The sequence below is a fragment of the Thalassophryne amazonica genome, chromosome 17 (genome assembly GCF_902500255.1).
Source record: "Thalassophryne amazonica chromosome 17, fThaAma1.1, whole genome shotgun sequence".
Taxonomy (NCBI): domain Eukaryota; kingdom Metazoa; phylum Chordata; class Actinopteri; order Batrachoidiformes; family Batrachoididae; genus Thalassophryne; species Thalassophryne amazonica.
Window position 1 is genome coordinate 67,951,413 of NC_047119.1, and position 14,262 is coordinate 67,965,674.

The window sequence follows — 14,262 nt, forward strand, 5'->3', positions numbered from 1 at the left end:
CGGAAGTCGACTGCATAGGCAGCTGCGCGCCGACGCCCCTGTCTCATCGACAGTAGCACAGTTGAAGCGGTTTCTCCTCTATTGGGGTGATCGAACACGGTTCTGAGCTCCCTCACAAACCCATCATATGTCTGAAGGAGCCGTGACTTTTGCTCCCAGAGCGCTGTAGCCCAAGCGCGTGCCTCGCTGCGAAGCAGGTTTATTACATAAGCTACCTTGCTAGCATCAGTCGCGTACATAACTGGACGCTGTGCGAAGACGAGCGAACACTGCATAAGGAAATCCGCGCACGTCTCCACACAGCCTCCGTACAGCTCTGGGGGGCTTATGTATGCTTCCGGGGAAGGTGGGAGGGGTCGTTGAACGACCAGTGGAACGTCAATGTTACGCACAGGGTCTACGGGAGGGAGAGCCGCAGCGGCGCCCGGAGGTTCAGGAGGACATTCTGCTCGGTCATCAAATCTAACCGAGTCGTGAAAGCGGTGAGGATCCGCTGCAACTCACCGATTACCCCTCCTGCGGACGCCTGCGCGTCCTGTTCTTCCATTGGCCGTTCAACAGCCGGTTGACGCCCCTCGGGATCCATGACGTTGGCCGAGATATCCTGTTGGGAAAGTGTAGGAACACGGACCCACAACAGGGGGCGCAAATGAACAGACAATGGAGAAAGTCAAATCACAAGGTTTTACTGTTGTGAACTCACACAACAAACACAACAGATTTACAAATACAGCAGTAACCGAATTCCAAAGGTGTCATGTGGGCAGGCTCGACGATAGGAGACGTCTGTCCGAGTCGAACCGGAACCACCCGATTTCCTCTGCCACCGAACCCCGGGGATACTGGAGCCGCCAAGTCCCGAACCCCAGGTGGCCACTGCCTCCGCTCGTCGGATCCGGTACTGCTGGCAAGGAACAGATACAGTCAGGTGTGGGTGTGGCTGCACCCAGCAACACACAGGGTGGAAACACCACCTCCACCTCTTGTCAGGAAAATACAGGTGAGTGCAGGAATGTGAGTACTTATCCAAAATACAGTCTCCTGCTGTCTTTTCTCTTTCTGTGTAAAGGCAAAAAGTATTTAATGGTCAAAAGATGATCCGTTTGGCTGGATACGTTACCTCCTTGGTAGAGCGATATCTCTGCAATGAGGTGGAGATGCCGTCCTGCTGATATACCTCCCTGTTGATTGATATCAGCTGTCTCGTCTCAGGTGATGGGTGACAGCTGTCACCCTGGCTGCTCCTGTGAGGCGGCAGCGCCCTCTGGTGCCTGGAGCCCGCACTCCAGACAGGGCGCCCTCTGGTGGTGGTGGGCCAGCAGTACCTCCTCTTCAGCGGCCCACACAACAACTCTCCCTTCACCATCCCACTTCATCCTTCCCCGTCATTTTGCACAGTCAGGTAAACATGCAAAATGAAGGGGAAGGGCACAAGGAGATCTAACTATAGTTCACACGGAGGGAGAGTATGGAAATGTCCTGTCATAGCGTAAGTTAGCGAGCTGAACTAGCTCAGAGTCTTGCTCAGTTAATATGAGTGGCTTTTGTACACCTGTGAGAAGTTTACTGGTGCATTCAGGAGGCTGTGTTCATTGCTCTTCTTGCTTCATTTTTGGCCTGTAGAAGCCATGTAACATGGAGCGAGTCTTCTGGCTGCTGCTGAACAGAGATGGAGCTTTAATAAAGAATGTAATGGAGGAATTTCACCAGCCACGCGGACACATGCTGTCTGAAAAGCACCGCAGTCGCAGTCTGGTAGGAAACAGGCTGCACCTGTACGGGTTTTCTCTGTGGCTGTGTCAAAATTCAGAGGCTGCATCCTTTGAGGGCTGCATTCGAAGACCAAGTGCATCAAAGTGACAAGGCTGTCTCATAGCAAAGGCTCCTTCGAATGTGGCCGACAAATACAGCCTTCTTTGCCCCAAAAATGAAGGACTAACGGTGTGTGCTTCATAGTCCAAACAGTCTTATTGCATGATTTATTGAGCTCCATACAGTTTGTACAGTTCTAAGAAATGTTTAAAAGTAAAGTACAGGAGAATTTAGTGCAGTGTAGGGATATGCCGCTCCTAAATTACCCTGGCTGGCAGCTAACTTGCAACCGCCATACTCCTTAGTGTTTAAAAAACCATTTTAAGAATCAAACATTGAAATTGACAATGGGGATGGAGTGCATCAGTTTGCAGATATACACATAGTGACACAAACAAAAAAAATTGACCTGAAACTTTAGAGAGTTCTTCAGCATTTTGTGAGGAGAAAGCAGCGGTTGAGAGGAGGGACCCAGTCACAGAAGTAGGAGCACATTTGTAGCGTTGACCTAATCCAAGATGTTTTCCATCACAAATGTTCTTTCATATAATTAATTTGTAATCATGAGTAGCATCCATTTAATTCACCATGTTGGGGAGGTGACGGTCTAGTGGTTAAAGCGTTGGGCTTGAGACCAGAGGATCCTTGGTTCAAATCCCAGCCTGACCGGAAAATCACTAAGGGCCCTTGGGCAAGGTCCTTAATCCACCAGTTGCTCCAGTGAGTAGTGGGCGCCTTGCATGGCAGCAGCCTGACATCGGGGTGAATGTGAGGCATTAGTGTGTAAAGGGCTTTGAGAGTCTGATGCAGATGGAAAAGTGCTATATAAAAGCAGTCCATTTACATTTACCATGTTTAGCAGGTTTTAAATTCTCTATTTCTCTCACACCGACACAACAAATTGTTTAAATATAATTCTGCTAGTAAAAAACAGACATTTTAATGAATAATCAAGAGCATTATGGATGCTGGAAGCCTGGCATATTAAAAAAATTTTAAAAACATCTGAAATATGTCGATGTTGATAATAAAAGGTTCATTAGCATGTCTGTGTTTTTAGCATAAAAATTTAGCCAAATGCATCCTCACATGAATAAAAATTTAGGCTTAAAAAATTAGGCCATTAGGCTGAATCAAGCTCTAATGTGTGCAGATTTGTCCGAATTCCAAACCTGGACAGTTTTCAGGTTCCAGTGGTCCCTTGAAGACTTGTCAGTCCATTATTGTTCCTCAGCTTGGTGAAGTGTCTTTGCTGAGTTCTGCGACAAATGACTTCACGTATTTGGAAACATCGGACATAATTTCGTTGATTATTACAAGAATTGATGGTGTTGCACTTCATATACTAACAATAGAAGCACTTCTTGCGCCCAACCCAATCTCACGCCAAGTTCATGATGACATCACAAAAAGTGATTTAATCTGTTATCTTGTGATACCATCACCAAAATGGACCACATATTCCTGATGGTATCACAAAATTTGGAGTGACACCAGGGTGGAACCAGGATAAGCTAATGACACAAAATAGTAGACTGTCTCATTTCATTACAGTTGGTTTGGCCTCTGTGGTTTCGGAAGGCCAGATCTACAGTGTTGTGGCTGGGGTGCCTGGCGTGCCTGGCTGGCTTTTGTTTGTCTTCTGTTTTCTGTCTTTTGTTTTTCCTTCCAGGTGGCACGCGTTTAGGACTGAGTGGCTGTGTGGCTGAGTTATCAGGACCTCACCCTGATCACCTGAGGCTGATCATGTGCAGCTCGTCAGGACTCACAGCTGTGGTGCATCTACACGGATTGGAGCATGGTGGCATTTAAGTCTGGAGTACATAGTGTGTATTTGCCAGAGACTCGACCTTGTGACCAGACGGGTGAGATCGTCGTCTTGAGAGCCATCTCATCATTATGGATGCAGAGAACGTCCAGGTTTGATGCCATGGTCTGTGAAAGAGGAGGGGGTGAGGTCTCACGCTCGTCAGCACACTTCCTGAGGTACATCAGGTTTTGTGACTAACATTTGTACGTTCAGTAAATGTGGTGTCCTTCACACCTTATTATATTGAGCTGTTATGTTAGTCGATTAATCAGCTTCCACTGCAATGATAATGTGAACTGGGTGTTCCATGCCTGCAGGGTGGGAAGCTGATTAGTAATTAAGCCAGGAAGTGTTTGCTGTTTGTGTACACCTTTGAGTGGTCTCTCTGTGTGTGGAGTGTGGACTCACATGATGGTTTCTTCTTTCACAGACTCGGTTTGTCGCGGCCACCTGGGGGGTGTCGGCGGGGTCCTTGGGTCCGAACTGGTTCTGGCTCCGGACCGTTTGTGCTGCTGGGAGCGCACCGCTTATCCACCACGCCAGACCGCGCACTCATTTGTTTGTACTTAGCACGTCACTGTTATGTCATTAAATTTTGTTATCCTTTGTACCGTGCTCTGCTTATTTCATACTGGGTCCTTCAAACGCTGGTTGGTTCTCCGTCCTGCGTCCGACACATAACATACAGCCTTTGAAGGATGTAGCCTCTGAACTGGGACACAGCCTTACTGTAACGTCACATTTGTCAAATTCATTCTTACGTGATCTGTTTTGTTTTCCTTTTTTAACTTTAGTTGTCACACATTTTGTCAACTGGCACAGTGAAGGATGATCGGATCCTGGAGACGATGAGGAGATGCTGGGAGGAAAACCAGTATCTGCTGTGCCCTCATACTGCTGTGGCTGTGTGGCATCATTACAACTGTCCTCACAACCCAGAGCTGAGCAGGTCAGGCACCGTGTGTGCACTGGACTCAGAATGGTTCCAGAAAGGTTTTCAGTGGAACCACAAACTCTACTACTTCACTAGTTTGGGGATGGATGGATGGATGGATGGATGGATGGATGGATGGATGGATGGATGGATGGATGGATGGATGGATGGATGGTTCGTGTTGACACCACTATGATGACATATATATGCTAATTAATGTGATGACATGCAAACACTGCAGGCTTGACACACAGTGCAGCAAAGTGTTGTTGTTGGTTTCTGGTTATCGTTTTCACAGCAGGCCCCATGTTGTGTAACGTTCTGCAGCTTTACTTGCACTAATGGAGTGTTGGTCTTAAAATGAGGTGTTGGTGCGTTGCTGTTGTGAGGCAACCAGGAAGTGATTGCACCTTAAACCAGCAAAAACCAGGGCCCGGTTTCATAATGCAGTCTAATCTTTTAGTCTACTAAGCTTCGACTAGTCGACTAGTCGCCCAAATTTATCTGTCTAATCTCCGTTACACGTGGACAGCTAAATTGTAGATTAGCCGTGTTGATCCCCAAAATGTGAATAAGCTGCAAATCATGAATTAACCACGAACTATTATTGAAAATTTATGCAGAACATTAATATTCACAAACCGTTAATAATTTTGCTGCAAACTGTGAATAAAATATCCCACAAAATGTGAACGCAGGTCTTGCAAAATGTAAGTTGCATAATGTGAACATCATTCCTGATATATATATTTTCTTTCAGTTTAAGTAGTTTATGGATGTCAGTTTATGGATCAGTTACTTCAGGAAATCCTGATTGCAAACCATAAAATAAAACCAATAAAATAAAAATATTTTATTATCTTTTGGTGGGGGTGGGGGCGAGCGGGCTCACATGTCTGGTGACAAGCAACTGGCCTCACTGGGCATGACCCGCTCCAGGGACATTGGCTGGTGCGGAGTTTGACTGGGGAGGTACACCTGTCAAACAGTAACACACGAGCAAGTCGAGGGGTGGCGCGGAGCCCCGTGGTGCGATGAAAGTGAGGGGCGCCTAGTCATAGTCCCACAGATGGTAGCTTCACATCATTGGCTCCTCAGCCAAGCACATACAGTACACCAAATCATGAAGAAACTCACATTTTGCAAGATGTGCGTTCATGTTTCAGGAGATATTTTTTCAGTATTCACATTTTGCAATTTATAGTTTGCGGATAATTCACGATTTGCAGCTGATTCACATTTTGGGGGTTAACAGTCTTATGCTAGTTGATGATTTTCACCGTCATAGTGGCCTCGCAAGAGGCATTGCCAAGAAACACCTCCAATGGGCCACAGTTTTGTTTAATTCTGGGTTGGTCCATCTGCTACAAACATGGCTGAGTCCGCCGTAGCAGCAGAGGAAAGGCGCTCTTGACCTCAACATCCGTAAGCATCTCCAATGGATTATTCTGGTCCCACAACACCTGTTCCCGCCCCGTCTCTCCTTCTTTCCTCCTCCATCAAGTGGTGGTACATGATAGCTACCTTTTCGAGGTAAGACACTGTAGTTGTATCAACTAAAACTAGAAGCACTAGAGAGTGCAAACCTCCGCCAAGGCCATAGGGTCACTGACGTCACATGGAATACCCTTTGGCAAAGAGACTTATTCCACGTCGTTTCACGCATCTACCGTCATGTTTCAGATTCAGTGGTTAACCCTCTGGGGTTTGAGGGCATTTTTTGGATAGTTCACTCGCCTGGCCTAAATGTTTTATTATTGCTGTTAACAGCTCTCCCTGCATCCCGCAATCAAGTTTTATGTCTCTTTTTTTTTTCAGGACAACCTGCGGTTTCAAAATATAAATGCTATAGTTGTGTTTAATAAGTGTAATAAAGGTTTACAATCAGAAATAAGAAAGAAAAAAGTAAAGCGGAAAACAATTTTCCACACACCTTTATTCAAAACACACAGCAAACTATAATAAACTAGTAACACATCACTCCTAAAAACAATCTTTGGTGTGTCACGTGAAGTGAATCTGCCCTACGATTGGATTTTGGAAAACCATGTGACGGTGAACCAATTCCAATTGGACACTCACATTGCTCACGTCATCACACACCTTCTGTGAGGAGTACAGAGATGGTGGACGGTGGCTGGAAAGTCCGCAGAGTTAACTTTTCAGCACAAAAAAGTTAGCTTCTATCGCATATCATTAAAAAGTTATTTATAATTTAGTAAAGCTTGGTCTCAGCTGTCGTATACGACGGCATCGGCCCCAGAGGGTTAAACCCTTCGATCTTCAGCAAATGTATTTAGAAAGAGAAACTGCATGAACTACACAAGTTTTTTTTATTTTCTAATAAGTTTATTCAACGAGGAGAAACCGTCTTCATGAAGTTAGATGCAAAAGTGTTGAAACTGGCCCTATCCTGCAATGATAAAGAATCCTTAAAAACATTACTGGATCGTGTTCCGGATCATTACCAAAATTTAATGACTTCTAAGTTAGCCCAAGATACACCCCTGGTAAAAATTTCATTGAAATCTCAGTTGAGGATTTTTTTGAGTAATCCTGCTACCAAAACCAACCAACCAACCAACAAACCAACAAACAAACAAACGGACGTGACTGAAAACATAACCTCCTTGGCGGAGGTAATAAGATTAGCACCCTCTGTACCAGACGAAACACATTAGTCATGTAACACGAAACTTTAACCAGCGTTAGTCGCTTTGTGCAACGACTAACGTCAAAGATGAGTCGACTGAGTTTAGTCAACTAAACAAGATTAGACCGGGCCCTGGTCTAAAGTCGAGTGCAGAGTTTTTCTTCTTTTATACAGCGTAATATAAAGATACACCTTACCGAGCCAGGTTAATGAAATGTGTGTACTCTGAGATATACAACAAACTACAACAATTCTGAATTGGGCACCACAGTCTCATTTGAGGGCGGGTGCTAAAGGAGTAAAATATGACACATATGATGTAATTTCTCTACTTCCGGGGAAAAAAAACACTGCATTTTCTCTGTGTTTTTGGGCAAATTACATGCAAACAAAGTGAAAATGCAAAGAAAAAATGACGATGCGGTGGGGAAGTGGACATGTGTAGTGGTTTGTTTATGTCCCGGAGCACAACAGTGTCGAGGCGGTTTTGCAGACGAGAGAACGCAGCTACTGCTGTGTAGGCTAACACTTGCTGACATGACGTCTCTCTTTCCCCTTGTCTCCCCTTCTCCACCACGAACCAAAAAAAAAAAAACACTTTTTAACGACTGCTTCGGTGATTGCAGCTGAAAACTAAACAGTACACTACTTTTCCATGTGAAGTAATGCTGTGTATATATTAATTGCACAGCAGGAGCAGAGGTCCCCATAAGTGGTCAAATCTTGCGATATCACTCAGCGTTCAAATGAGACTGCGTGTTCTATTGAAAACAAAGTTAAAACTAAGGCAAAAACGCAAATCTTTAACAACTCCAGGCATGTACCCTCTAAAATGCAGTGGCGATAGATCAGTGAATGAATGAATGAGTCCATCCTCTCGAGTTTGTTAACACAGTAAATGCTGTCTTCTTGTAGCTCACCACATTAAATGAACCAATAAACAGGACAAACCCATGTGCAGATCAATAAATAAAGTAACTTTGTTTTGCATGTGGAATACCCTGTTGACGTGTCTGCCACCTGCTGGATGAGAAGCGTATGCTGGATTAGAGAGGCGTGGATGGACCCGTTGTCTGTCTGGGTGGTTGCCATCCAGGACCAAAACCTGTTCTGTCACCAGCACGTGCTCCCACACTTGACGTGGGTTTCTTCGGTCTGCAGAGCTGCCAGCTGTGTTATAGACCAGTTCCACCGGTTCAGTTCCACGTGTGACCACTAGTTGTCATTCAGAAGCTTTTTCAATCCATCAGTTTCTGGTCCCTTCTATGCTTTTTAAAGACGTGTTCATCTTGATGTATATAAACCTTCAACACTGAAAATCTGACAGAAAATAAAAACAATAAGAATTACATTTTTTAACAGTTACTGTATTTGTCCATCAGAGGGCATTTTATGCAAAATGCTGCCTGAAAGGGTGGGGGTTTGATGCACGATCATGGTCAATGTTACATTCACTGGAACACCCATTTCAATGAAATGTCGCATTTTATCACCAATAAAAAATGAATCACAAATAATTCACCCGTTTTGTCCTTTTCTCATTAAAGTGTTCCTTGTCAGTTGATGTCTGCGAGTCCGTCAGAAAGTTGTGTACAACCTCGAAACACTGAGCAAACATCAGACGGAGAACTTTCCAGATGGTTGTTTTGTTCTGTCTTTGTAGTTTTTCTTGCGTAAGAGCCTTTCAAAATAAGAGTGAATTTCAACATAAACTTCGATTCCACTACCTGCTCACACTGGTGTGGACTGATGACCCTGAGGACAACTTTGAGAAGTGTGTTTCTGTGTCAGGGGTAAAATTATGGAATAGTCTAACAGATGAACTTAAGCAAAGTAAAAACATGCGTCAATTTAAAAGAATATACAAAATAGATATTTTAAACAAATGCCAAATCAACATGCAGATCCATCTTGGATGTTTGAAATAAATAAAGATAAATAAAATTGTCACAGGTAAAATGCAGAAGACACAACAAAAAAATTGTAAAAACTTGTTAATTTTTTATTTTTATGATGTGTTGGGGTCATGAAATTGGTTAATTTTAGTTGGCATTTAATAAACTTTAATTAAAAAAATAAATTTGGGGTGAGTGTTCAACCAACTTTCTTCAAACAAAGGGGTGGGCTGATGCTCGGCTCAGGGCCCGGCGGATACAGTACTTTAAAATAATGTCATATGAAAATAAGTAGACATTATAGTTGACTTGGCTTTGATAGTCTTGGCGTATACCCTGTAAAATGCAGTTTAACATGCTAAGTAAAAACAGCAATTTAAACTCTGTCAACTTGTAAGTGTCCAAGTTTAAAGGAGCAATAATAGAGATAAACTGTTCCAGTCGAATGAACTTTGATGAAATGATGGATCAATACAAGTGAGTTTTGCCTATGTAATGTCACGTAAACCTGTCTGCCTCCTGCTGGACAAGTCTGGGATTGTTGTAGCGCATAATCTTGTCATCACATGCTTGAAGGAAATTAGGGTGAAATTATATGTAGGTTGAAATAAGTTTGTCAGTTTGTTTCATTTCCAAAGCCAATCAATGTCTGGTGGCCACCAAAGGTTGCTGCTGTTTGTGTGCAGGAGGTCAAATTGGATCCAGCCAAGGTGTATATCAGCGTAGGTCCTCAACTTTAAACTCACTCAGTCGTTGTCTGAACTCTTTCTGTTCCTCTTATTTTAGGTGTTACATTGCAACTGCATCTCCAGCCAAGTTTGAGACAGCAGTGCAAAAGGCAGGTCTGACCTTTGAACCCCCGGAGGCCATACGGGTACTGGACAAATTGCCAAGCCGTTACCAAAACCTGGAAAGGGGCGCAAACTGGTGCAAAGACTGGGAGCATCGACTGAAAGAGACCATCCGAGCTGTTGGCAAAGTCAGGGAAAAAGGAGGCCGTTAATACAGCTGACAGTCGGACTATAGGTACTTCATGCTCCACCACGTATGTCACTCAGTTAGTGCTTTTAAAAGCATTTTGGCAAGTTTCTTCAACACTACAGACATCCAAAATAAGAGCATTTGTAATCCCAGAGGTCTCATGCACGTGTTTGCCTTTTCCATATGAAAGAGAGCTTATTAATGAAGAACATCTTCAGACCAGGTGTACACACATTTTTCTTCAGAGCGGATTAAAACTGAAATGTGAAGAAGAAAAGAAGGCGAGATGTAAGTTAACATTAACCAAAGCAGCCAGTGTCACAGCTTTTCTTATTAAAATACCATTTTATTTGCATGCACAATTTAACATTCACAAACTGCACTGTAACTGAGTGTGAGCTAAAATTGATCAGCCCTCTCATTATTTATTTGTTGTTTTTAGCAGTGTACCTGTGTGTCAACACCCGGGTGTGAGCTTACACCTGTCAGAAATGAAAATGTCAATATTCTGTTAGATGTGCAATAAAACATCTTTTGCACATACGGACAGTGGCAGTTCTACACTGAATTACTCCCCAGGCGAGACCCCCCTCCAAGCAACCCCCCCCCCCCCCCAAAAAAAAGAACCAGAAAAAATTTTGCACAGCCATTTTTTCTTATTTTATTATTATTTTTAATATTTTAGAAGTACACCTGAAATTGCAATTGAAACTGACATCAAAACATGGCAGGTTACAATATAACTCTTATACAAAACATCCATGAATTACATGCTAAATGTCTGTTACTAGACACTATTAATCTGTCTTTCATGGAGGAACAGTTAGCTCTTTTATTAACATTTAGCTAAATATCTCAACATTTGGCTAAATATTTAGCTTGATTTTGTAAAACCACCTAAAATAGTTCTGCATTTCTAAACGTGAAAAGTGGTCTCACCATTTTCTTATTTATTCAGTCATATCGACTATGGTGTAGCACCAAAAGATCATGTTGTTTGAATATAAGGGCCCTGTCACACATAACACAAAATTTGGCGACAGAAGCAGGAACCAGCCGAAAAACAAAGGAAATGGGGACCCGTGAAACAAACCACCTGCTGTCGAGAGGAACACATGGTCAGACAGGCGTGAATGAAATCGTGGCAGCGGTTTTGTGGCACGCACAAAATCGCCGTGAGCACCTGGAATGTGTGACACCACTTCGCGCCGCTGCTGTGAGGGAAAAAACACACACACCAAAAACAAAAAAAAAAACACAGCAATTTCTAATATTTAATCCCTCTTATCGAGCAGACAATACAAGTATGATCCTTCTGTTCCTCTGTATATGACTCATGGTCATAGACGTACAGTCATGAAATTACATGTATGGACATCAATCAATCAATCAATTTTTTTATATAGCGCCAAATCACAACAAACAGTTGCCCCAAGGCGCTTTATATTGTAAGGCAAGGCCATACAATAATTATGTAAAACCCCAACGGTCAAAACGACCCCCTGTGAGCAAGCACTTGGCTACAGTGGGAAGGAAAAACTCCCTTTTAACAGGAAGAAACCTCCAGCAGAACCAGGCTCAGGGAGGGGCAGTCTTCTGCTGGGACTGGTTGGGGCTGAGGGAGAGAACCAGGAAAAAGACATGCTGTGGAGGGGAGCAGAGATCGATCACTAATGATTAAATGCAGAGTGGTGCATACAGAGCAAAAAGAGAAAGAAACAGTGCATCATGGGAACCCCCCAGCAGTCTACGTCTATAGCAGCATAACTAAGGGATGGTTCAGGGTCACCTGATCCAGCCCTAACTATAAGCTTTAGCAAAAAGGAAAGTTTTAAGCCTAATCTTAAAAGTAGAGAGGGTGTCTGTCTCCCTGATCTGAATTGGGAGCTGGTTCCACAGGAGAGGAACCTGAAAGCTGAAGGCTCTGCCTCCCATTCTACTCTTACAAACCCTAGGAACTACAAGTAAGCCTGCAGTCTTAGATCGAAGCGCTCTATTGGGGTGATATGGTACTACGAGGTCCCTAAGATAAGATGGGACCTGATTATTCAAAACCTTATAAGTAAGAAGAAGAATTTTAAATTCTATTCTAGAATTAACAGGAAGCCAATGAAGAGAGGCCAATATGGGTGAGATATGCTCTCTCCTTCTAGTCCCCGTCAGTACTCTAGCTGCAGCATTTTGAATTAACTGAAGGCTTTTTAGGGAACTTTTAGGACAACCTGATAATAATGAATTACAATAGTCCAGCCTAGAGGAAATAAATGCATGAATTAGTTTTTCAGCATCACTCTGAGACAAGACCTTTCTGATTTTAGAGATATTGCGTAAATGCAAAAAAGCAGTCCTACATATTTGTTTAATATGCGCTTTGAATGACATATCCTGATCAAAAATGACTCCAAGATTTCTCACAGTATTACTAGAGGTCAGGGTAATGCCATCCAGAGTAAGGATCTGGTTAGACACCATGTTTCTAAGATTTGTGGGGCCAAGTACAATAACTTCAGTTTTATCTGAGTTTAAAAGCAGGAAATTAGAGGTCATCCATGTCTTTATGTCTGTAAGACAATCCTGCAGTTTAGCTAATTGGTGTGTGTCCTCTGGCTTCATGGATAGATAAAGCTGGGTATCATCTGCGTAACAATGAAAATTTAAGCAATACCGTCTAATAATACTGCCTAAGGGAAGCATGTATAAAGTGAATAAAATTGGTCCTAGCACAGAACCTTGTGGAACTCCATAATTAACTTTAGTCTGTGAAGAAGATTCCCCATTTACATGAACAAATTGTAATCTATTAGACAAATACGATTCAAACCACCGCAGCGCAGTGCCTTTAATACCTATGGCATGCTCTAATCTCTGTAATAAAATTTTATGGTCAACAGTATCAAAAGCAGCACTGAGGTCTAACAGAACAAGCACAGAGATGAGTCCACTGTCCGAGGCCATAAGAAGATCATTTGTAACCTTCACTAATGCTGTTTCTGTACTATGATGAATTCTAAAACCTGACTGAAACTCTTCAAATAGACCATTCCTCTGCAGATGATCAGTTAGCTGTTTTACAACTACCCTTTCAAGAATTTTTGAGAGAAAAGGAAGGTTGGAGATTGGCCTATAATTAGCTAAGATAGCTGCGTCAAGTGATGGCTTTTTAAGTAATGGTTTAATTACTGCCACCTTAAAAGCCTGTGGTACATAGCCAACTAACAAAGATAGATTGATCATATTTAAGATCGAAGCATTAAATAATGGTAGGGCTTCCTTGAGCAGCCTGGTAGGAATGGGGTCTAATAAACATGTTGATGGTTTGGATGAAGTAACTAATGAAAATAACTCAGAACAATCGGAGAGAAAGAGTCTAACCAAATACCGGCATCACTGAAAGCAGCCAAAGATAACGATACGTCTTTGGGATGGTTATGAGTAATTTTTTCTCTAATAGTTAAAATTTTGTTAGCAAAGAAAGTCATGAAGTCATTACTAGTTAAAGTTAATGGAATACTCAGCTCAATAGAGCTCTGACTCTTTGTCAGCCTGGCTACAGTGCTGAAAAGAAACCTGGGGTTGTTCTTATTTTCTTCAATTAGTGATGAGTAGAAAGATGTCCTAGCTTTACGGAGGGCTTTTTTATAGAGCAACAGACTCTTTTTCCAGGCTAAGTGAAGATCTTCTAAATTAGTGAGACGCCATTTCCTCTCCAACTTACGGGTTATCTGCTTTAAGCTACGAGTTTGTGAGTTATACCACGGAGTCAGGCACTTCTGATTTAAAGCTCTCTTTTTTAGAGGAGCTACAGCATCCAAAGTTGTCTTCAATGAGGATGTAAAACTATTGACGAGATACTCTCTCACTTACAGAGTTTAGGTAGCTACTCTGCACTGTGTTGGTATATGGCATTAGAGAACATAAAGAAGGAATCATATCCTTAAACCTAGTTACAGCGCTTTCTGAAAGACTTCTAGTGTAATGAAACTTATTCCCCACTGCTGGGTAGTCCATCAGAGTAAATGTAAATGTTATTAAGAAATGATCAGACAGAAGGGAGTTTTCAGGGAATACTGTTAAGTCTTCTATTTCCATACCATAAGTCAGAACAAGATCTAAGATATGATTAAAGTGGTGGGTGGACTCATTTACTTTTTGAGCAAAGCCAATAGAGTCTAATAAT

The 14,262-nt window shown here is 42.6% G+C and overlaps 1 protein-coding gene across 2 annotated transcripts; it reads left to right on the plus strand.

Annotated features, from left to right (window-relative positions):
* The first annotated feature begins 1,536 nt into the window (after nt 1-1,536).
* thnsl2 (threonine synthase-like 2) lies at nt 1,537-10,172 on the plus strand. 2 transcript variants are annotated; one of them, XM_034192346.1, is made up of 4 exons: nt 1,537-1,744; nt 3,584-3,588; nt 4,417-4,571; nt 9,891-10,172. In XM_034192346.1, exons 1-4 carry the CDS (start codon nt 1,636-1,638, stop codon nt 10,105-10,107), a joined length of 486 nt encoding a protein of 161 aa, XP_034048237.1. In that variant the 5' UTR covers nt 1,537-1,635; the 3' UTR covers nt 10,108-10,172. The 2 variants fall into 2 exon arrangements, with proteins under 2 accessions (XP_034048237.1, XP_034048236.1); XM_034192345.1 differs by lacking the exon at nt 3,584-3,588 and having other exon boundaries at nt 1,537-1,755.
* The last annotated feature ends 4,090 nt before the right edge of the window (nt 10,173-14,262 follow it).